At 40.3% G+C, this 23,423-nt stretch overlaps 1 protein-coding gene across 1 annotated transcript in view; it reads left to right on the forward strand.

The window, feature by feature from the left end:
- Window positions 1-23,423, forward strand: part of ABCA4 (ATP binding cassette subfamily A member 4) — a gene marked incomplete at both ends in the record, with an annotated part of 69,751 nt that overhangs the window by 22,792 nt on the left and 23,536 nt on the right. Inside the window, 12 exons of the mRNA XM_080622650.1 lie at window positions 3,068-3,273; window positions 4,127-4,303; window positions 6,579-6,801; window positions 8,673-8,894; window positions 10,850-11,054; window positions 13,592-13,690; window positions 16,298-16,519; window positions 19,070-19,247; window positions 20,230-20,361; window positions 21,112-21,251; window positions 22,059-22,196; window positions 22,469-22,656. Coding sequence (XP_080478776.1) covers window positions 3,068-3,273; window positions 4,127-4,303; window positions 6,579-6,801; window positions 8,673-8,894; window positions 10,850-11,054; window positions 13,592-13,690; window positions 16,298-16,519; window positions 19,070-19,247; window positions 20,230-20,361; window positions 21,112-21,251; window positions 22,059-22,196; window positions 22,469-22,656 — 2,130 coding nt within the window. The remainder of the gene's footprint in view (window positions 1-3,067; window positions 3,274-4,126; window positions 4,304-6,578; window positions 6,802-8,672; window positions 8,895-10,849; window positions 11,055-13,591; window positions 13,691-16,297; window positions 16,520-19,069; window positions 19,248-20,229; window positions 20,362-21,111; window positions 21,252-22,058; window positions 22,197-22,468; window positions 22,657-23,423) is intronic.

Genomic DNA, 23,423 nt, shown 5'->3' on the forward strand with positions numbered 1-23,423 from the left:
AATATATTGCTTGCAGCAGGTTAGTACTGGAACATCCACAACATCAGGGCAGTTACTGTACCTGGTGGTAGATCTTTGTGTCCTAAAGTTCTTTGTAATGAGCTTATTCTTTTAAGAATGCCGCTTACACTGAGATGTTAACAATTGAGAATGTTTTCACACTGTGCCAAGCACAATGGGAAAAAATGTCCCTTTCAGGGACACCCTACTCCTTACAGTGTGAGGTATGCAGTGAGCAGAGGTGTGCTGTCAGCAGCTATCTTTGGAGACTCCAAATCTCTGCTGCAAGCTGTAGTGCAGCTGAGAAGCCCACAGGTTATGCAGTGGCTGCTTCATCCTCACTACCCAAAGAATTTCTTGTTCTTCCCTTAGATTACTTTAGGCCACAGAAGAGCTAAACTGTTTGTGAGACATACCTAGTCCCCTCTTTATACTTCTTATTTTCTATTTTCTTTTCCAAGCCTGTTCTTAGTATTTCAGTTTTGGTTTTCCCATCTTCACTGGACCATTTTAAATTGCTAAATAGTTACCAGGAGAAAATATGACATAAATTTCCCCAGGTGGTTGCTGAATGAATTTTGATATGGTGAGGTTTATGAAGGCACATAAATGCCTTCATAAATTGAATTGCAATTCACTGAAAAAAAAACCCAGAGCAAACACCTTTTGTTTTGGATACAATTAATGTTAAGAGAAAGAAATCCTAGCTTTTGGCTAGTAGATTACAATATATAATCTCTTTTCACTTCCAAATTCTGTGAGTTATTGCAACACTGGTGTCTTAGCCTGTGTTCTTATACAAGCTTTGGTTTCACTCCTCTCACAGAAGATCTACAAGTGTTTGTGGTTTATATTTCAAAAGCTTGCCGCTTCCTCAGCTGAATGTCCAGATGGCCTATATTGCTCCTCAGCACAGTCCCAAAACTGTCTGTTCTGCAGTGAAAATCTTATCAGTTGTCTGTCAGTACTTTGCCAGTGTCACTCCCACAGATTCCCCAGGAGAACTACATGAGTTCTGCAGCTGCCATAAGTACCTTGAAAATAACATTCCTCACAACAAAGAAACAGCAAATAGTCCTCCAGGCACTGCAGAGTCATAGTTCCACAGCAGGACTTTGCTGGGAAACACTGACGCTTTGGCAAGAACTAAACTCAGTTCCAGAACTCCATTAACTATGTAGGATAAACATAGGATAGGGTAAAAATAATTAATACAACCTGACCCATCAGTCTGATTTCTCTTCTGGCATGCAAATCAGGAAGCTTTTCTGCTTTGTTTTGCTTTCTGATATAATAATCTATGTAGTTTAATCTTGTGAAGCAAACTAGGGGAATGAACATTTGTGAAACATCAGGAAATGTAAAGCTACAAAATAGTTATCAATTTAAGCTATTTTGTTTTGCTGCCAGTTAAAAATACGTTTTTCTATAGGTCCCATTATATTGTGATACTTCAAGTTTTAAAGGAAACAGAGCATGATTTTTCTCAGGGAAAGGTTAAATAAAGGAGCGTTTAAGATGTCTTCCCGTTAAATAGCAAGTTGCCTGTATGAGTACTTTCATGTAGAGTAATTTTCGGTTATTGACCTGCAAGAGATAATCAAGAAGATCAGATCAACCAACTTAGCCTCCCGAATTTTATGAAGCAAGGGTTAGGGTAATTAAGTATCTTCCCAGTCCATCAGGGGGTTGCACTCTTCTACTCTCCGGTAATGTCTTGCAAGTTCTGAAGGGCAGAAGCTGAACAGACAAACATAAGTGTGTAATTTTACAGCTAACTAAGATAGAATTTGTTCACAATCCTTTTGTCTTACTGTGCCTGTTAAGTAGGATTAAATGGGGGGACATAAAGGGCTTAGATTTCGTTGACTTGGTGTTTTGTATATGGACTGGTAATACATTTTGTAATAATGACAGAGACTAAAACACAGCAATGTGCTGTGAAGTGGAAACTACATTTTGTTATTGAGATAGCCAAAGCATGTTAACTTAAGCCAGCAGGTTAATCACGTATCAGAATTCAGTAGGGACACAATGTTGTCAGTAAAATCAATTGACTGGTTGACTGGCATTAAATAGGAATAAATGCCTAAATACCCAAGATTTGAATTTATGTTCTGACATTCCCAGTGCTTTGCTTGACAAAGTGCTTTTCAACTGAAGTCTATGGCTGATGTGCTTTTCTTATGGATCAGTCATCCTTTAGCTCCGTGATATTCACTCAGGTACTTCCTAGGCTGAAAAAAAGTCCCCAGACTTGAAAAAGGATAGTGTTCTGGTTCAGCTGGACTGGTAAAAAGCTCTTGTGGCGAGATTTATTTTATAGCTGAGTTAATTTATCTCCTGGATGCAGATTCAAGTCAGTTCCGGATGGTGGGATCTCATTTTTGCCACAGCTTTAGCCCTTCCAATTCAGATATTTGCGTTTTTGAGAGAATCTTTGAAGTATAGTCCGAGTGGCAGAGTTCATGTGTCCATGGCTGGCTGAGTGCAGTGACATAAATATATTGTGAAATATTATTTCATTCTATCTAATTAGTGAATGTGGCAGAATAGGTTTTGGCTGAACCTACTACTGGCTATACCTTCTGCATAGATACGTCAAATCTGCCCTGTCACACCTAGACTGCAACAGCAGCTCCTGCTTTAGTGGCCACTGTTGCTTGATTTCTTGCTCATCAGAATGGACATTTCTTGAGCTTGGAGAAGGTGATCCTTAAATATCAGGAATAAGCTACTTTCAAAATGATTCCATCCGCTCACATTGACCACAGCAATGCTAAATCTGAGATGTAGAGTTCTTTTTAGGGAGAACAATGTTTCTGAGCTTGTATTGGTAATGCTGTGGTTTGAATTTGTTGTAAGAATTAGATTAAGACTGGGCAAGGTTTCAGGAGGGAAGTGAGAGTCTTTGAATAGTTTCAGCGTAAGCTTTTAAAATTGAAAATAGCAAATATTTCAAATGAACTTACCTCCCTTTTCTGTTTTCAGCCACTGCTGTTGGCATTAATGTATACCTCTTACTAGTCTATTCTGATGTGATTTTTATCTTTGTGATTATTTGTAGTGTTTGACCTTGGATAAATTTGAAGGGTATCCCAATGAAACTCAACTGACTCATCAAGCCCTTCGTCTGCTGGAGGAAAACAAATTCTGGGCTGGTGTGGTTTTTTCAGACATAGAGCCTACAGCCAGCAGTCTTCCACCACATGTGAAATACAAGATCCGGATGGACATAGATGCAGTGCAGAAAACAAACAAAATCAAAGACAGGTAAGTGATGGTTCCTTCTCAGTTCTTGCCTGCCATAGCATGAATATGAGAGATGTAAGGACATTAGAACCTGCATTGGATACATGCATGAAATCCAACTGTATTCACCAATAGTTAGTACGTAAATGCAATGCCATAGAATCATAGAATAGTTAGGGTTGGAAAGGACCTTAAGATCATCTAGTTCCAACTCCCCTGCCATGGGCATCTCCAGTTACCAGGTGGTAACAGTACCAGAAGTGGTATCACTCTTCTGGCAGGTGAGGCAGTGGGTAGGTGCATGGATACATGGCAAAGGGAATGACTGCTCAGAATCTATTCAGTAACCTGAAGTTTTCACTTGGCTCCATCAATGGGAGAGGCAGACAAGGGAGTCCTATGTGGATTGTGACCCAGCTTTCCTCCACCTGGACAGCAGAACTTCTCTGCTGTTCCTCCTCAAATGGACTTACTCAAAGGGGTAGAAATACTTTCTCAGGTTTGTCTACATAGAGGAATATAATGGTGTCTGGTAGTTTGCAATCCAGTTGTTGCAGTTTAATCTCCAAGGATACTGTACTCCAAATACAGTTATTTCTATTCTAGAACAGTTACTCTGTTACATGATGAGTGTGGATTTTTGGCCAAAATTGCTATTCTGTGTCAGTGTAGAGCAAATTAAAGGAAAGGAACCTTCCAGGTCAGAAACTTTCTCAAGCAGCATCGTTTGACAGACCAAAATCTAGAAAAGACAACTGCAGGCAGTGCTCCTACAGTTTCAGTAGTAAGATTTTTATGTATATTCATTTCCCTTCTACCCCTCTGCTGAAGCCACTGCTTACCCAAGTGATTTCCATGTGAATTTTTCTTTGAGGTACTGGGATCCTGGTCCAAGAGCTGATCCTGTGGATGATTTACGTTATATCTGGGGAGGTTTTGCGTATCTCCAAGACATGATTGAGCATGGGATTATAAAGACCCAGACCAACACTGAAGTGCCGATAGGAATTTATCTGCAGCAGATGCCATATCCGTGTTTTGTGGATGATGTGTGAGTAAAAGCTGTCTTAATTCTTATGAATACTTGAATTACTGGGTGCTTTAAGGCTCTCAAGCACCAGTTATTACCCTAGCCCTAAGGTATATATGCAAAAGCAATAACTGAGACATAACTGAATGAATTTGTTCTTTTACTTAGCCTGTCTTAACCCAAACTCCAGAAGCAGCCTTTGCCAAGTTACTAGCCCTAATCTCAGTCCTGGGCTGTGTTGTACTAAGGCAACCAGTGTCCAGACCTAAAATGAACGCTAAACACTGCCCTTTGCAAGCAGTAGTTTTCTTCCAATTTTGCATATCACACAAAATAAAATAATCTGGGGCTTTCTGGCTTTTCCAAGCAATGATAATAGCTTAACCTGAACTTTCACACTGATTGCAGCCCAGAATCTGTTGTCAGCATGGCACCCCAACTATAAGGCTTTGATGCCTAACAATATCAGCCCTGGAACTACCCCTGGGATTACAGAGGATCCAGCAAAACTGTGAGCTTTTAAAAAGGTTTTCTCTAACTAAAACTAAGCCTCATGCTATAGCATATGATCAGTGCCTGTAGCAAAACTGAGCAAAATAGAACACAAAGCACTGACCCATGTTAAAACAAACACCACATCCTTCAGTTAACTGTGCAGGACCCATTGAAGTGTAGTAAGCTGCTTTTTCCTAACTGCTTTTCTAAACCCCACTTTTCTTTATACCAAAAGAATTATTTCCTAAAGAATAATTGAAAAGAAAGTGCATGTCCCAATGGAATTTGTACCTGTCTTGCTGTCTCTGTAAGTCTTGAAGAATCAAACAACCCAGTCTCTTCAACTATATTACCAAACCTTAAACCAAGACTTAATCCTATATAGATACAGCAATACCCAAAGCTGTAGGTTTTGTTCCTTGAAGACACCTACAACCCTTGTAGAATCCCAAGACAATTTAGGCTCTTGAAACTCTTTCTTTCCAAAATCCTAACCACATCCCTAAATAGGATTTCAATTATAACTACATGACTCTTATCTGCAATCAAACAGGCTATGTAGCATTGGTTTCTGTTAACATCAGTCTTTTTCCTTCCTTTGCAGATGCTATAGTTTTTAACAATAACCTGATGTTCTCTAACCTCCCTAATTCCTGACTGTGGTTTCTATGCAGATTGACTGGGTTTTATTTAAAGTTTCATGTGATTCTAGCAAAGGATTCCAGGACTGTGGCTGCAGTTTGTTATTGTAGGCACCACAAGTTTCTTTTGCTGGTGAAGAACAGAGTAAAGAAGCTGAAGGAGAAAGAAGCAGTTTGTTGCTCTGTACCAAAAAAGAGAATGTGCTCCTGGGTGTGGAGATTTTGTGACTCCGTGGAGGCAGAGGGGCTGTGGATGCTGTGACCCCCATTAGCACTACCTGAACCAGCACATGTGCTCCAGATTCGATGAAGTGATGCCTCTCCCCTGTTAACAGTGTGCCTATTCCAGTGCTGCAATCTGTGCTGCTGCAAGTGTCTTGGTATACGTTTCATCAAAAAAAAAAAGGCACTATACGAATTATTTCCTAGTTCTGTCAGTGTGTTCTGTGCAGGCAAATGCTGGTACTTCAGATAATGCAGACATACATAATTTGACCTGTTGTTTGCATCGGTCATTACCTGTTAGTCTGACAAGATGTCTCCCTTGCAAGCCTGCTTTGGGAATACTGCAGGGGCAGAAACTCCATCTGTGCAAAAGTTCTCTGCAGCCACCCTCAGCAGCCTGTTCCAGCACTGTACTATGTGGGACAGTCCCATCGCATTCCCAGAGCCATCAGTGTATGAATTTCAGTAGCCTTGCTGGCAGTATCTGATGATTTTAATGCTTAATTTGTTTAATTCTTTTGCCAGTGAATCTTGGGAGCTTAAAAAGACAGTGACACTCCCAAACTGTTAACATTAGCATGTTTTGAAATAGTCTTTTTGCATCATAGTAAAAGCATTATGGCAATTCACTGTGAAGAGAGATGTATTTTCCTGAGCCACCACATGTTTTTGTAGCCTTCAGTAACTCTTAGAACCCCTTTGTAAAATACCAGTAACATTTATCTATCTCGTGGGAGTGCAGCAACCCTTAGTTCATTAATATTTAAGTGGCTTGTGAAGTTCACTAGCAGCATGTTATTGACGTTTAGACTGAGAATTTCCAGTGCCATGCTGAATAAATGCATTCTTCTTCACTCCATTTTTATTCTTGTTTCTCATCTCAATATTTATGGTTTATCTAAATTTAATTCATCTCTCCCTTTTTGCTTTGGTAGCTTCATGATCACCTTAAACCGCGCCTTTCCCATCTTCATGGTGCTAGCTTGGATATATTCAGTTTCCATGACTGTGAAGAGTATAGTGCTGGAGAAGGAAATGCGTCTGAAAGAGGCTATGAAGAACAGGGGTATAACTAATGGGGTGATTTGGTGCACATGGTTCCTAGACAGCTTCTTCATGATGGCTGTGAGCACGTTCCTCCTCACAGTCCTGATCATGGTAAGGATTGCCACTCTCCAACTCACTGTTGTGTTTGCACTGCTGATACCAGTTTGCTGGTAAAATAGTGAGGAAAAATAGTGGCTGCTCCTAGGGAGATGTGAATGGCTGATGGCTTGTTCTGGTAGCAGCACGTAGCAGGCACATTCTGCTAAGCAGACCTCCTGCCATCATCAGCACTTGGCAGAGGCAGAAAGATGAATTCACTAATAAGTATTAGTGCAAGATCCTGCACAGAACAATACATCCAGCTGATTACTCTGTATAGTGTTTCCTGTAGACAGAGGCAGATCTTGCAGTAAATAAGAATTGTTGCTTTAAATAGAAGGGATCATAATATGAGGAATTTTAATCTTGTAATTCACCATATGTGATTCATTTATAATATTCAGTGCTTACCTGCTTAGCAATTATGCCACTATTTCAATGGGAAAAGAGACTGCAAGGACAGTAGTTTTAGGACAATGTCAAAAACAAACCAAACCCCCCAAAAAAACCCCAAACCAGATCCAAAAAATTAAAACACAAACCCTTTTTGCTTCTGTGACTCCAATTGCTGTGTTTTGTAACTTTTCAGGGCAATTTGGATGTTGTCTCGAAGGACTGCCTCTTCTCTTTGTTACCTGAGACCCAAGCTCCTCCTGGCTACTCTATTTAACTATATAAATGTGAAGCAGTTTGATAAGGAAGAATACACTTGCATCTTTTTTGATGTGGGGAACTGGTATTGGCATAAATGCACCATCAGGCTTCAATCTACTCTATCTTAACAGCCTGCCCTGATGAGTTGTTCTTGTTCCTTGTGTTCCCTTACAGCTTGGGTGGCTAGAGAAAGCTTACTTTATTTGCTACGCTGGCTTAATTAAAAATCAGGAGGTAGTTAATGCGAGAGAGGAATGTGCTTATACCTGTAATTCACTTCTCCTTCTGGATTTCACATTGCCAGTGTGGGGCACCTTTGTAAATACATTCTCACGAAAGGTTGTATCACTGTTCATAAAGAAGTCAGTCTCAGAGGCCCAGTGGGATGTTGCAACAATATTGAAACCTATTTATAGCCTTATAAACCCTTTGAGCCTTATATAAGGCTCAAAACAAAGTTGAGCCTAATAAATAGGCCTCAACATTGTTTTTTAAGAGTAAATAGATAGTAAATAGATACAACAGCAGACCATGCTCTTCTCGAGAGGGAGCGTTTGATCTACAAAAGCTCTAAGGAAGAAAGGTCAATAAAAGTCCACCAGTGGGTTGATTAGTACACAGGGATCTGTGACAAACTGCACTTGGATTCCTCAGCCGTTATACCCCTCTGGAGTTTGAGTATCATTTAGGTGCAGAAGCTTTTTCATTTTCCTGAGTTGCTTTGGCTTTTTTAAGATACATTTTGTCAGGGTTCCATACATTGTTTTTCCTGCACATCAAGCAAGTGGACTGAGGAGAAGATGAGGTCAACAAAGATTGATTATGGTAGTTCAAATAGTTTTATTTCAAATGTATGAATTTCCAAGCAGGCACATCTTGCTTGGAATCATTTATTATTAGGGCAGGGACAGAATGTCTCCTTTCCATCAGTTAAGATCTTAATTCAGTCATCAAATGTGAATATGAACTCCACAGCTTATTGTACTATTGACTATTAAGTGACTATTAAGTGACAATTCAAGGGCAGTGGTAAAATTAGATGAAGGATTTGTTACTGTAATGAGCTCAGGTGTTGAAATTACTGCCTGGGAGAGTTAGAAGTCATGTTAGGTAAGAAAGGCTGCCTTATTACTCACTGCATGTTACATGTCAGTGGCAATTCTGACCTTTTCTTCTAATTCAGAAAGTGGCAAAACTTCTAAATATTTCCATTTTCCTTTTCCTTGCAGCATGGACAAGTACTACATTATAGCAGTCCACTCCTCTTCTTTCTGTTCCTTCTGACATTCACCACAGCCACCATCATGCAGTGTTTCCTGTTCAGCACCTTCTTCTCCAAAGCAAATCTGGCAGCTGCCTGCAGTGGAGTCATCTACTTCACCTTGTACCTGCCTCACATTGTCTGCTTCGCCTGGCAAGACCGCATGACTGTTGAAGTGAAGATCCTAGCAGTAAGCCTTTCACTGATTATGTGGTATCTTTGGCTTCACATTTTAACTGCCCTTCTCATGGTGCATATGTGAGTAACAAATAATTGCACACTTCTTCCTCGTTGCTTTTTCGATTCAGAAAGGGAGACCTCTGAATCTCTCTCAAACAATTAGGGCTTGAAAGTGAGTAAGCGTTTAGCAGGCCTAGAAACTGAGAGAGATTTTCGTGGCTTTTAGAAAGTTCATCAAGATTTATTTTACTTACTAAATGCTAGGAAATCAGCAAAATGTTTTGAACACTTACTCAGAAGTCAAAGCAAATCTAGATTGTGATGTGTTTAATAAATACAAAGGCAATTCACAAAATGGAGACAGCTGTGTGCTATAACCTAGTTAACAGAGTAGTTTCAAAGGGTAAGAAGACCTCAAATTCACATTCCTTATTTATCTGAACACAGAGTTAGGATCTGAACCCAAGGGCCAAAGCTCTGAGAAGTTATCTTCCATCTAAGAAGTTGTAGACATTGTCCATGCAGTGCTTCCTTGCTGGTTCTCTTCGTTATACGTAAGATAATTAATAATTCAGTGGAGCTGGAAATTTCTTGCTGTTTTGTGAAATGGAACTGTGGAATTACAACATCAGTTTCTGTTACTCAATGGGTCAGGCAGGGGAGCAGGTGTTTGAATCCAGGCTCCCCATTCTTGGTGAGCATTCTAACAACCTAGGTAAAAAAGAAGTCCTGTCTTCTCATGCTCTCGGAAATCTAATGAAAAAGAAAACAAAACACCTCAAAAGCTATAACGAAGCGTAAATATGGCTGTGAGTTACCTTTCTTAACTGCTATACTATGCAGATATAATATATAACGTTTTTAGTTCTACCAGTTAAGGCAATCATGTGCCAGACTTGATCCTGTCCTTTAGCCACGAAAGGAGTAGGCTTGGCCTGATTCTGATTTGTGAAGAAATCTTGAGACTAGCACACAGTTTAAGCACTCTAAAGTGAAGGGGGAAACATCTGTGTAAGAAAAGATATTTGCTGGCCAAAAGCCATGAATTTTTTTCTCTGTTCCTGACAGGTTTGTTCTTTCATTTGTTGTTCAAAGGTTAGTCTCTGAAGAGGAGCTGATTACAAGGGATGGTATAAGGGGCAGGATATGGATGTGGAGGGGGGCTAACAAAAAAAGAAAAGGTTTTAAGGACAATATAATTGAATGAAAAATGTATTGCTGAAAACCAAACAGTTTTTACTTAGCACGCTAGGGGAATGCCTCACGGTGTTGCAGTTGGGATCCCTCTTGACTTCTCATTTTCCTAAGGCATTCCTGGCTAAACTATGGATATTCCATAAAACAGCTGTGTATCACTTCTTGCTTCATTTTTGCAATGCAACATTGAAGAGAATGTTTGGATATACTGTACTGGTTTATTAGTTCATAGCGTGAGAAGCAGGTAGCAGACACACCAGAGGAGAGGGGATGGCTGTGGTTTTTCTTCTCCTGAGCATCTGGTGTACTTTCTGCCTTGTAAGTCATAGTGGCACTGCCCCATACACTCAAGAAATGCTTTGTTTCTCCAAGATAGGCAAAGGTCTACACTGCAAAAGAGTCATTAATGGAAAACAAACAAGCTGTGAAGGTTACCTGGTAGCTAAAGAAAGTACAGCCAAAGTTGAACTCAATTAAGGCTAACTACTACTTAGAATTGCTGCCATTCAGAGGCTTAAACATCCCAGTCCAACATAAAAGTGAAACCACTTTTCCCTAATGATTCATTAGGGAAAAGGGAGTTCATTAGGGAATAATTCATTCAATATCAAGTTTTAACGGTTGGATTTGATGATCTTAAAGGTCTTTTCCAACCTAGTTGATTCTGTGATTCTATGATTTGAAGTCCAGTCCTTAAAGGTTGTCTTTCTTTGTGCTTTCTTTACAAAATACCCCTCTGAGTTGAATGTCATTTTTCTGTTGTTCCAGAGTTTGCTTTCTCAAGTAGCGTTTGGCTTTGGTACAGAATACTTGTCACGCTATGAAGAGCAAGGACTTGGCCTACAGTGGGGTAACATCAGAACCAGTCCCTTGGAAGGAGATGAATATAGCTTTCTTTTTTCCATAAAAATGATGCTTTTTGATGCTTTTCTCTATGGAATACTTTCTTGGTATCTTGATAACGTTTTTCCAGGTATGTCTATTTCTTATTCAAACAAAGTAGTGGTAGTTGTTGTAAACTGTCAGTTTCATCAGCCTCTGAACATTTCTTTGTTAGAAAAAGGGTATTTGGCATTGTAGCCCATCAGTCGTACCCAGTATAGCACCACTGCTTTAGTAAGGGCTTTCACTTTTCTCTCTTTTTCCTTTCTCCTGTTTTAGTCTTGAAAAGAAATAGAAAGTGAGGAAAGAGTAAGGAGGAGGATGCAATTTCTGGTCCTGATTTAATATTTAAATAGAAAATAAATCTACAGAAATGCCTTTTGCTAACAGCCAATTTGTGTACACACGTTTCTTTAGAGGCATTCTAACCATTTCTAGTGAGAATTCTTTAGATTTTGAAAATAGAAATAACAGATCTAGTTCACACATATACTATGGCCGCATTAGGCCAACTAGTTTCTTGAAGGATGGTACTATTTCCTGAGACTCATATTGTGTCTTAGGCAGCTGTGAAAGAGCCTGTGTGGATTGATTTTATTGCTAAATAGGAATCCTGGTTCTAGTGCAAGTTCACGAAAGGATTTTCTTTATCATCAGTTACAAAGTTTGGGAACTTTCTTTGTAAGAAACCAGTTTGTCCTTGCAGCTTAAATAGTTACCTTTTTATAGAACATTGTTACAGTATAATAAATGCAGACTCTTCTGCTGTAGGAGCAAGTGAGCTTTCTTTTCATTAATCTATTACTCCCACATGAACTGCAGTTCCACAGTTCCAGAATGTGTTTCTTGGCAGATGTCTATGGTTTTTCTTTTATTTCTTTTGTCTCCCTTGAGTGGTTCTGCAGAATTTGACATCTTGCAGATTTTCTAGCTAGGAAGGAAAATGAATGATGAATAAGATAAGATGGTGTTGATCTGCACACATCACTTACGGTAGTTAACCCAAAGCAAGAAAAGATAAGGATTTGTAAATGGTTTTAGATGTGTCTGAGGGCATTTTGTTTCGAATTAAAATATGACCTGAAGTCTGCTTTGTGTCCCTACCAAAGTGAGCTATGCTCCACCAAATTCATGCCTATTCAGTTTTTAATAAATGTGTCCTCACAAAGCAGTTTTCACTTGTTTTCAAAGCTTATTTGCAGTAATTTTCCTCAAAGTTCCTCTTTGGAGAAGCCTATGTTGCAACTCTGTTTATTTAAAAAAGAATGGACAATGTACTATTTCCATGAACACAGCAGGAATTCAGCAACAGGAGTTTCTTTGCTCCTAGATCCAAGTTGAGTTTTTTTCATGCCAGTTCTTCACACAAAAGTTATGCCTCTCAGAGCTTCTATTCATTAGCTTCAGTTCCTCTTTTGCTTCCTACTCCTCTCTTGCTGTGGAATTTCCCATAGCATTTCTCCATCACACACATGCAGAGCTACCAAGTCAGTGCTGTACTCTCTGAGCTTACTATATGAATACCCTGGGCAGCCCTTTGAACCGTATGGTTCAGCTCCTGCTCAAGCTTTCTCTGCAGCCAGCCACCCACTGGCACACTGGGCCGTTGGATGTTTGAGCTTTTTGCTCTATAATGGAGGGGTTTTCATTCATCCTGAATGAGAAGCAGTTGTTTTAGCCACCAGCTTCAAAGAGGGGTAATCCAGTCTGTAACAAGTGCAAGACGAACTGCTTATGGATGGAGACAGGGTGTTTGTGTACAAGTGGTTGCCTGAAATACAGGGTGGTTTTGGTTAGTGAGAAATAAATAGACACTTCTGTCAACAGTGGTCTTCATTACAGAAAAACTGACCACCTTTCAGCAACCATCACAAATTCCCTTAGCTTATTTTGAGTAAGTAGCACAAGGCCAGTATCATTTGGGTTCACAGATGTTTTAAACATAGCAGCTCAAATCTCTGCATTCTATGTATCAGTATAATCCAGGAAAGCAGTGTTGGCTTGCACTAACATTGCTGTGGCCTGACAACTGATAATGTTATTGTACTTTCTCTTTTCAAAGCAGAATTAATCTGCGCCTGAAAAAGTCTATTTCTGTTTAAAAAAATAGATTACTCTGTTGTCAGTTTTCCTGTGTGCTGAAATAACAGCCAGAGTCTCTTTTCTCATTGCCAGTTGTGAATTCAGGCCCAGGGTGGTAAGTGTAACTATAATAAGCTTTTCATTCATGTCAACCCTCAAGTGTTCAGTGTTGACACTGAGTGAAGCTGGAATCCCATCTTAAGCAGTCAGGGTGTTCCTTGGCAGCTGCTGCCCTATTGATGAGGATTCAAATTGTCCCATATAAGGAGTAGCTTAATTCTGTAATTAAACCACATTCTATTTCAGACAAGGTAAAGCCAATGAGATAACACATTTTCTGCATATTTTACTCCTGTCCGAAAGGAAAGAAAATACCTGCAAACAGAATCTGCTCTGTTAGGTACTTGGTGGATGGTTTACCCTTCTGATATGCAACACTAGGACTGCAAGTGTTTATAATTATAGCTCAGACTTTGCCTAGATGAATTTGTGCCTACTGAGGAATGTTTTTATGAAGTGCACTTTGCCGTCTTATTTTTGTTTTAGGGGACTATGGGCTACCGCAGCCTTGGTATTTCCCTGTGCAGGAATCTTACTGGCTTGGCCCTAGAAACCCCAAAGCTGAGAAAACAGCAACTGCTGATGGTGAGTTCTTTTAAATAACTTCAAACCCACTGATCCGCTTAGAGGTGACTACATAACATTTCCATTACCTGAGCTGCTGCAAAGATTAGAGGCAGCCATGCACTGGGAACATCAGCAGGTGCCTTTGAACTTGCAGTGGCCTGCTATTATTAGAATTATTAGAGGTGAGTCTGGGAGCCTTTAAAGCAGGGCTTAACAAACAACATCAAACCCCCACTCTCTAACCAACACTCTTTGAGACACTCGAGGAGTGTCTTGAACATAGCTCAACAGAACATTTGTGAAATATTGATCTTTCTTATACAGAGGCTCTCCCATCTTTCTAAAATGAGTTATTTTCTACCTAGTTTGGCACTAATTTCTGTCAGTTTACTTTGGGTTTTTAAGCAATTTCAAAATTTATGCCACCCTTAGACCAACAATGCAAATGAGCTCAAAAGTCCTGCTTTTATGGATTATTTTTGCCTGTGCTTGGATACTGGAGTAGTTAAGAACATGTAGGTGACTATTTAAATAGGAAATAATGCAGAATAATTAATGTTTAGAATAGAGGCTTCCTAAAGGTGGTGTATTGAAATCTGTCTGAAATTTACACGGTAACAGTGAAACCAGTCAAAATGACAGATGAAGAAATAATCTCATTACTGTCCTTTGCTTCGTCAACTCAGACTGCTGACAAGGCAGTCGCATCTCAGGATGATACATATAAATCAGAAAGGAGTTAATCCTTTCTGTGAACATGACGTCCACTGCTCACGGTTAAAAGAGGTTGTAACAGTGGGGTATTTTTAAGAGGCTTTGCCTTCTGTTACATTCTGAGGGAATGAACAGGTTTTCCTTTGGCCTTGCTGTGAGGGTATTCAGAATGGTAGAGGCTTGCCTAGATGTTATGGTGTCTGCTACCTGCTTCAGCTTTGCAAATGCTGCCCACCGGATTAGAATGTGACTGTATAGGAAGGAAGAAAGAAAATTGGCTGAACTTGGTGGGTCCAAAGGATTGTGATCAGCAGTACAAAACATAACTGGTGACCAGTAGCAGGGGCCTGATACTGGACTTAATGCTGTATAGAGCCTTTATTAACAGCCTGAGTGGAAGCAAGGTAATGGAAGATATCAAATTGGAAGGAACAGGGAGTGCAGGGCAGCTTTACAGAGGAACCTGAAGAGGCTGGAGAAATGGTTTTATAGGAGCCTCATGGAGTTCAACAAAAGTAAATGCATAATACTGTGTCTGGGATGGAATAACTCCACAGGACAGTACAGACTGGCTGCCACCTGGATGGCAGCCAGCTTTGTAGTAAAGATCTGGTTGACATGTTGAACATGAGATACCAAGCGTGCCCATTGTAGCCAAGAACACCAGATGCATCCTGAACTTTATTTACGAGAGTATAGCCATCAGTTCAAGGGAAGTGATTCTTCCCTTCTAGTTAGCCTTGTGAGATTATCTGAACTGTGTTGTCCAGTTTAGGGATCCTCATTGAAAGAAAGATAGAGTTTCTGGAAAGAGCTGCCACGTTGTTTAGGAGCTGGAGCATATAACATTTAAGGAGATGCTGATTGCCTTGTGTTTTCTCGAGCAGGAACAGTTGGAAAGGTCATTTCTGATTAATGCCTTTGTAGGAGGCATGTGATTCTTACCTATTTGAAGAACTAAGATTCTTCAGTGTCTCAGCTTACATGAACAATATAGAACTTTTCTTAACTTATATTTTTCCTTCAGGGACAATATTAAGCATTTCCTTAATTTATCATAACTAACAAGGCAACTGGGTAAGAAAATGCCAGATAATATAAGCGCACAGCTGAAAATGAAGTTAAACTGGTAAATCATCTTATTACTTTTAAGTCAGTGCACTTTTGTATCTGCCACTTTGCCATTTAAGGTGATGCAGTGAACTTTTTAATGTTGCTCTTTGTGTAATTTTACATAGTTTTATAGGCTTAAACTTCTTATAGCAGAAAGTTAAGGTGAAATTCCATACCAAAATTAAGACCTAAGGGGCTAGTTCACAATTGTGCTCGTTGCACTCTAGGGTGTCAGCTTGAATTTGTGTAATGCAAACAGTTCCTTCAGGAGCTCCCTCTTCTATCATCACTGTTCTTCCTGCTTTAAGCCTGTCCCCATTAGTGACTTTATGTGACTTGTACAAAAGTTAACACCAATTCATTCATTCTAGCCTGGAGCAAGTCTCTTAATCTAAGTAGCAGTTTGCTTTTCATTTAACCTCGTTGTTTTGTTTTTCTCCGTCTCTCTCCCTGCACGTCTGGGAAATGTCTGTATGGCATTTCTCTCTGCAAGTGGTGAAGAATTTGGTCTACAGCTGTGTGGACAAAATATAAAGCATATGCCTAATATTAGTCAGGATCTTCTACTCTGAGTCTATAATTGCAAAATTGTCAGTCATCTGTTCCTGACACTGAAGATTTTAAGGTGAATGGTTTTGAGTGCTGTACCTAACCTGAGTAAATCACTGATGATTAATGCTCTTGGAGAGTTCAAGGCTTAGGAAGAACTGCCTCCTTTTCCTCAAAGCACCTCCAGAGATAGATAAGAGGAAATTCAAGTTTGGTTAATTAAATCTTGGTTACTTTTGGTTGATTTAGATAAAAGCCCGGAGCCAGAAGGCTGTGTGGATCAGAAGGCCATGGAAGGGGAAAAAAATGAAAGCACAAGGAAATCTGAAGAGCCCGAAAAGCCAGAAGAAAAGAGTGACAACCAGGGGGAAAAGGATGGTAAAAACAAACAGTGTAAACACAAACGAGAAAGAGAATCTGGTGAGCGGGGGAAGCCTCAGACAGATGCCCTGGACAAAGATGAAATTCATAGTAAGGAGAGAGAGAAACTTGAGTACTTCTGAGATACCATGGTTACTGTATTTCATAACAAACTAGAAGTAGGACTGATTGGAGTCAAACTACAAGAGCCCAGTAGGCTACAGAGCATAGCATGTGACTGCCTGAGCTAAGCTCAGAAGAAGCACTGACTCTCCCAGCTACCCTCTTACTGATTCCTCTGCATTCACAATTCCTGAGAATATTTTAGCCGTCATATATGAGAGCTGCCTTCCAGAAGATCTCTGTAATTGTTTTTTATCATGCAAATGCAGGCTGTTTCTATGGCAAGTTAGTGTCCATCCTATGAGGGGAGCCTCAGAGACACATACATTAACTTCTTAGAATTAAACAGACTTCAATACAAATACTTAATGCTAAGAGGAATGTTCTTCAACCCTCCCTCCTTCTTTTATCCCCGTATCTTTAGTGTGTGTTGCATCTGTAGGGAAAGGCTGGTTTCAAAGGGATTTATCTGAAGTGCTCTGTGTGTCTGTCTGCGGCCTTTTCTGATGCTGACATTAGCCACCACCTAAGAATTCCTGAATGACCTGCCTTGTTTTCAAGTCCCTATGTTGTCTTTTGTGGAGAGCCAGAGGAGTTTTCTGAATGTGATGCTCAGAGGAATGCATGTGGATTCTGTAGCAAAACTAACTGCTACAGACAGCTCTGAGCTCACTCCGACTCTTGAAAAGAGAGAGATAAAAGTGGGGTCATTAGAGCTCTTCACGTAGGCACTGAAAACGTGCATTCAGGGTGAATGGAAACAGGACAGACATCAAAAGAAAAAAGACAGGCAGAGGGCAAAGGTTATTTTAGCCAATCTTCTCCTAGTGCTGTCTTATCTTTGTGGTGCTGTACTCATCAGCACCCAGGTTCCAGCTGTTCCATGGCCACAGAGGAAGGGCTTTGCCTGTCACTGCACAAAAAAGCCTGCCTTCCCTTTCAGCCAGCCACACAGGATCTGAGAGACACAGAGAAGCCAAGAGCAGACCTGGTATGGTCCAAGGGCAGTTTCCACAATGGTTTCATGTAAGAGCTAGAGCTTCATGTAAGAATAATGGGATGTGAAATGGAGAGTAGTTCTAATGGCTTAACTCTAGTGCAGTCCAGTAAGTTAGTGGAGCAGGGCAGACACTATAAACTTGTCCTAATTGCTTGATAGGTTTTAAGCAGAGCCTTCACCAAAGCCCCATTAACCTCCTCAACAACTGCTGCCATCTCTGAAGGAAGACTTAAATGGCCCAAAATTGCACTGAGGGAATCGGATCAGAGTGGAGAAATATGAATCACAAAAAAAGGGAGCTCGGCCCTCCACCAATGTCCTTCAAGTGATGCAAAGCAGATCATCAGGAAATTTGACTCAGAACTTGTCAGTGAGTCTTGCAGGCAAATATGAATTGAGCTCATGATACATGTAAAAGGATGGTACCTCAGTTGCCAATATATGCATAACTATCTAGCCAGCCTGCATGTGAACTTCTGTAAGTACAGGGATGTATGTATTTGGTTTAGCAAGACAAAAGGAAACCTAAATTCCTTCACAAAGCAAAAGAAGAGTTTGTCATAAATGTAATTTTATTTTAAATAAAGCTACCTGTTCTAAATGAATTATTTCAGCTCTGTACAGCTCTGGCATGTGCAACATATTTGGAACGTTTTCCTGAGTATGTTTATAATGACAGTCATAGTAGCCGCTGCTGGAGGTGGGGCTGGTTTCAGCCAGATGGCATTGGCTGCTCTCCACACAGGCCTGCTGGGTACTGAGCAATTTAACTGAACTCCAATTGCAAAACAAGCCTCCCTACCAAGCCTTAAGCATTCTGTGTAAACAAAAGTGGACGGGGTCTTTAAATTTCTCAACTCCCATCATTCACATTGCCTAAGGGCTTAATTTACTTCAAAGGAAGTTTGTTTTGTCGAGAAGCTGATGCAATAAAACATCCTGATGGTGCTATTTACAATAATGCATTTTTAATCCGGAGAGAAAGCCATCCAATGTAGTGCTTATGTTAGGTACTGTCTAAATCTTGAGCTGGCCTCTGCAAGGGGGTAAATTTCACCTACCAGGATTAAAGGCAAATGTTGGTTTGTTTTAAAGCAGCCTGATAAAAGAATGCACAGCTGGACACGTGATTTGTATGGCAGATTTTAGCCTGGCTAGAAAGGCAACCTGCTGCTTGTTTAATCTCTCAGCCTATCTAAGTATTTTCAGACAACATTCCCAAATAATCTTCCTGCTACACAAAACAGAAAGCACATTCAGCTTCACCTGACCCAGTGAGTTATCTCTCCACAGATTATTACAGTTCTGGGCTCCACTTCTGTTATTGATCTGTGGGTGAGTGTAACTGAATTGCACTGTGGTTAGAAATCTTGCCTCAGTTTGGTAGTGGTGTGACTGGAGAATCTGGCACTGACACATGATGCTGTATTTTGCTGGGTGTGTGCTGTTGCTTCTGCACTTATTGATGTGTCATTATCAGAACTAGGATTAAAACGTGCTTTTATTCTTTTTTCATTCTTGATTTCTTGTCTTTCAAGTAAATACCTTCTTTGAACCTGAGCCAGCAGGATTGATTCCTGGAGTATGCATTCAGAACCTAGTGAAGATTTTTGCAAACAGGCCCAAGCCAGCAGTAGATGGGATGAATATTACTTTTTATGAAGGCCAGATCACAGCATTTCTTGGTCACAATGGAGCAGGAAAGACAACCACCATGTAAGTCTGTATTTTAGAAGAAGCAAACTCAAGGAATGCTCTGTTGCTGTGTCCTGAGGAGCAGCCTTCTCTTTTCACTCTTCTGTTGTCTCTCTACCACCCCTGCAGCTAGCTTGATGCACAGCATCAAGCTTTTTCCAAACAGGGAAATGCTGCCCTTAGGCAAAGAGAAGATATCCTGGATTAGCTAAAGCTGACGGAGAGAGGCAATGCATGACACAAACAAGTGAAAGTCTGGAGAGAAGGAAGCAATTCTCTCCCTCATAATTGATTTCCCATGGCCAGACTCCCAGTAGGTGGAGAGGGAGAAGGATCTGGCTGAAAGAACTGAAGATTTGAAAGCCACCACACTCCACATGTTCTTAATTTCTCTGTCTGAATTTGTCAGTCATGTTTTTTGATCTATGTGCAAAGGAGTATAAAATACAGATCCTGTTTAGACAAAAAGATTATATATATGCAAGATCCATGTCCAGATTAAGATGTTCATCTAGTCCTAGAACCCTAACATCTCAGAAAGCTGGACTTTAGGAATATTTAATTCTCTTTATACAGAGCTTTACTAATAAAGCAAAATAGGATGAATTGGTGAGCAATATATTTCATGAGTCAGTGACAATTTCAACAAAGGTTGAAAGAACTGAAATGTTTCATTGTGATTTTTCCCAGCGAAACACTTTAGGGGTTTCCTGTTAAAAATCAGTTTTATTTCAAATGGACTTTAAATTGCCTTTTTTTTTTTTTTGTAATTGTTCCACAATAAGTATGTTTGACCCAAAGCAAAAGCATTCTGATCTGCAGATTTACAAGATTCTCAGTGTAGCAGGGCAAGAGTATTTGTATGTATGTTTTTTACTGGAGTTGTTCCATCAAGGCCCATAGTAAGAAGTCATCATGCTCCATCTAGTGGAATCGTGCAATGCATCTTCCTAATGTGGCAAGGAAAGAGGAGGGTGGGAATGTTCTCATTCTGTTTTCTCAGGTCGATACTGACAGGCCTCTTCCCACCCACTTCTGGCACTGTGCTGATCGGCGGCTTGGATATTCAGACTCACATGGACTCCATTCGGCACAGATTAGGCATGTGCCCTCAGTACAACATTTTATTCAACCAGTAAGTATCATCCCATACTAGCTTTTTCAGAGTAGGGGTTCCAGTCTGCGTGCTTGACAAAGCCACAAAGCCTGTGTTGTTTCTCTTACTGTGCTGGCAGTAGATATATCTCAGAGGTGCTTCTCCAGCTCTTAGCACTCACATAGGGTAGGTAGTGCCCTTCTCCAGTAGAAATCTCCTTCATCATTTAGCTGGCAACAGAGAAGTTTCCAAGGAAAATGGTAGTGCTTCTGGTGTTGGTGTTTTCTGTTGCAGTGTGAGTTAGCATGAGTTCAGCCTCTGGGGATTCATGCGACTTAGGCTAGCTAAAGCATAAAAATCTAGGCCGACAGCGCAGTAGCAGGATATTTTAGTGCCCATTTTCTACTACCACCCAGCTATTTACTACCTTCTCAGGTGATTTCCAGCTTCACTGCCATTAGTTTGTGTTCATCTCAACAGCAGACTCTTTTCCTTAATGCAGCTCTTACATTAACTCCCATTTTATACGCTTAAATGGATGGCTTATGCCTGATATACCTGTTCCTTTGGGAGCAGGTTCTGCTTTGAAAAGGCAGAGAAAGAGCCTATGACATCTGAGGGAAGCATGTTGATCCCTAGTAAGATCTGTGATCCAGATGTAGGGTAATGCAGCCTCTCTTCCTTTAGCAAGATAAAGAAGTTTATCTAGAGTGAATTTATTGCTGCTTGGGAACAAAAATCTGCATATTCATTTAAATTGCCCTGGTGCCTTTCTGTCTGATTTCACAGCCTTACTGTAGCAGAGCACATCTTGTTTTATTCTCAACTGAAAGGGAGATCCAGGGATGAAGCTGAGCAAGAGTTGGAAACAATGCTAGAAGACATGGGCCTCACCCATAAAAGGAATGAAGAGGCTCAGAATTTGTCAGGTGCCCATAGGATTGTTCTAAGATGTTTTTTCTGCTGCCTTTTCTTTATCTTTGGGCAACTATAGTTTGAATTACGTGTTTGAAGACATATTCTGACACATCACTGTGCACTGGGGAGGTCTTTATTCTCTTAAGAGTAAATGGGACTATACAAATAGTAAAGCTGGCACAACCTGTCCCTAAATCTACCACAAATTCAAATATGTAACAAATTAAAATATACTTAAAGCTGGGGAGGGGTTTAATAAGTATATAAAAAAGGAAAATCTGCCAATGTAAGAAAAACCCCCAAATTCAATGTTCTATTATTTAAGGGCAAATGAAATAGTATACTGTCATGCTGCTCCACTCTGTACTCCTGTATTATTTGGTAGAAGTAGTTACTTTCATTCTAAATGTACACATGCAGGTAGTGTGTTTGAACTCATCTCACTTTGAGATTCAAAAGCTGATTTGAATAAACAGCCAGCTGTGCTTATACTAATTTATCCTTGATTGTAACTGTAAACGTTGGCTTGATTCACATAAAAACATGAAAATCTTGTCTCTTCATGCTTTTGCTTCTGGCAAGAAGCAGAAAATGCAATTTGTAGATAAAAAAGTTACATTTAATAAAGATAACAGAATTTTGAACAAGCTGTGCTGAACTTCAGAGGAAAAATGTGACTATTGACTTAGCTGCAGATAATTGCCCGAGGATGGGTTTTGTTTTACTTGTATCAGTCCCCCAGTGAAAAGCAGTGTTATTACACCCCTACCACTCATGTAACTCATCTAAGACTCCTGGATGTGTCTGTTCTCTGGTAGGTGGAATGCAAAGGAAACTGTCTGTTGCCATTGCATTTGTGGGTGAAGCTAAAGTGGTAGTCTTGGATGAGCCCACATCTGGAGTTGATCCATATTCCAGGCGATCTATTTGGGATCTCCTGCTGAAGTATCGCTCAGGTAACAGCTCTGAGAGTGGAAATTGTTTCTGTGTGGGTTTCTTGTTTTTTAAACCTGCCAAAGATGCAACATGTGGCTGCTGGTTAAACTCATGAGTAGTGGGGTATGAATACAGGCAAACCAAGGTTCTGTGAACAGATACCTATGGTGCGGCAAACCTGGGACTTGGTTCTGGTGCAGAGAAAACCCTGCATTAATTGCCAAAAAACTAAGCACGGTTTTGAGTTCAAGAGAAAGTCCATTCCTTGAACACTGCTACTTGTTCTTTGTAGGCAGAACCATCATCCTCTCAACCCATCACATGGATGAGGCAGACATCCTTGGAGACAGAGTAGCGATCATATCCCAAGGGAAACTCTTCTGCTCAGGTTCTCCTGTATTCCTAAAGAACTGCTTTGGGTCTGGCTTCTATCTCACTCTTGTTCGCAAGATGAAAAACACCAAAATTGGAAGGGCTTCAGTAAGTGTGTGGCTCCCCCCCTGCACATGGAATGTGAAAAATGCTCACATGTAGTCGTGCACTGCAGCAGAGTGGAAAGCAGTTAAGTGCTGCTGGAGGTTGTGTACAAAACTGACTCCAAATGAAGAAAGCAATGCAAAAACAAATATATTATAAATATACAGCCAGACAGACAGGTGAAAATAATAGGTGGTTAGAAAGCCCTCCATGGTCTGTAGTTCACTCTCATCAGTTAAGTATGTCTAAACTTCTACCAGTCAAGTTGCTTTTGTCCTTTCAGCAGCCTGGTCTAGTGGAAGGTGTGCCTGCCTGTGGCAGGGGGGTTGGAACTAGATGATCTTTAAGGTTCCTTCCAACCCAAACCATTCCATGATTTTATGATCAGGTCTTTCTAGTGCTTGCGTTTGCAGGACACTGGTTGTAAACATGATGTAGTCTAATAACTAGCTCAGACACCAGAAAAGTCTACATTTATCCATAGCGAAACCAGCCCCTTGCACAGCTTGAAATAGGGATCTGGATTGTTTCTGTTGTTAGTAGTGCTTTCTGGTCTTAGTAACAACATGATTTGTATGCTCATGGTTGCTGCTGATCACATTTCCCCAGGTTTTTTGCATGCAATTTAGAACTGACAGATATGCTTTGTGCAAGTGGATTTGTTTTCTGCATTGCTGAATCCAGTCCTCAGATGACTTTCAGTATAATATATTCAAGGTGCTCCAGATATGTCCAATTTTTTACTGACTCCAGCCTTCAAAGGCTGACAG

The sequence above is a fragment of the Psittacula echo genome (assembly GCF_963264785.1).
Source record: "Psittacula echo genome assembly, chromosome: 7".
Taxonomy (NCBI): Eukaryota; Metazoa; Chordata; class Aves; order Psittaciformes; family Psittacidae; genus Psittacula; species Psittacula echo.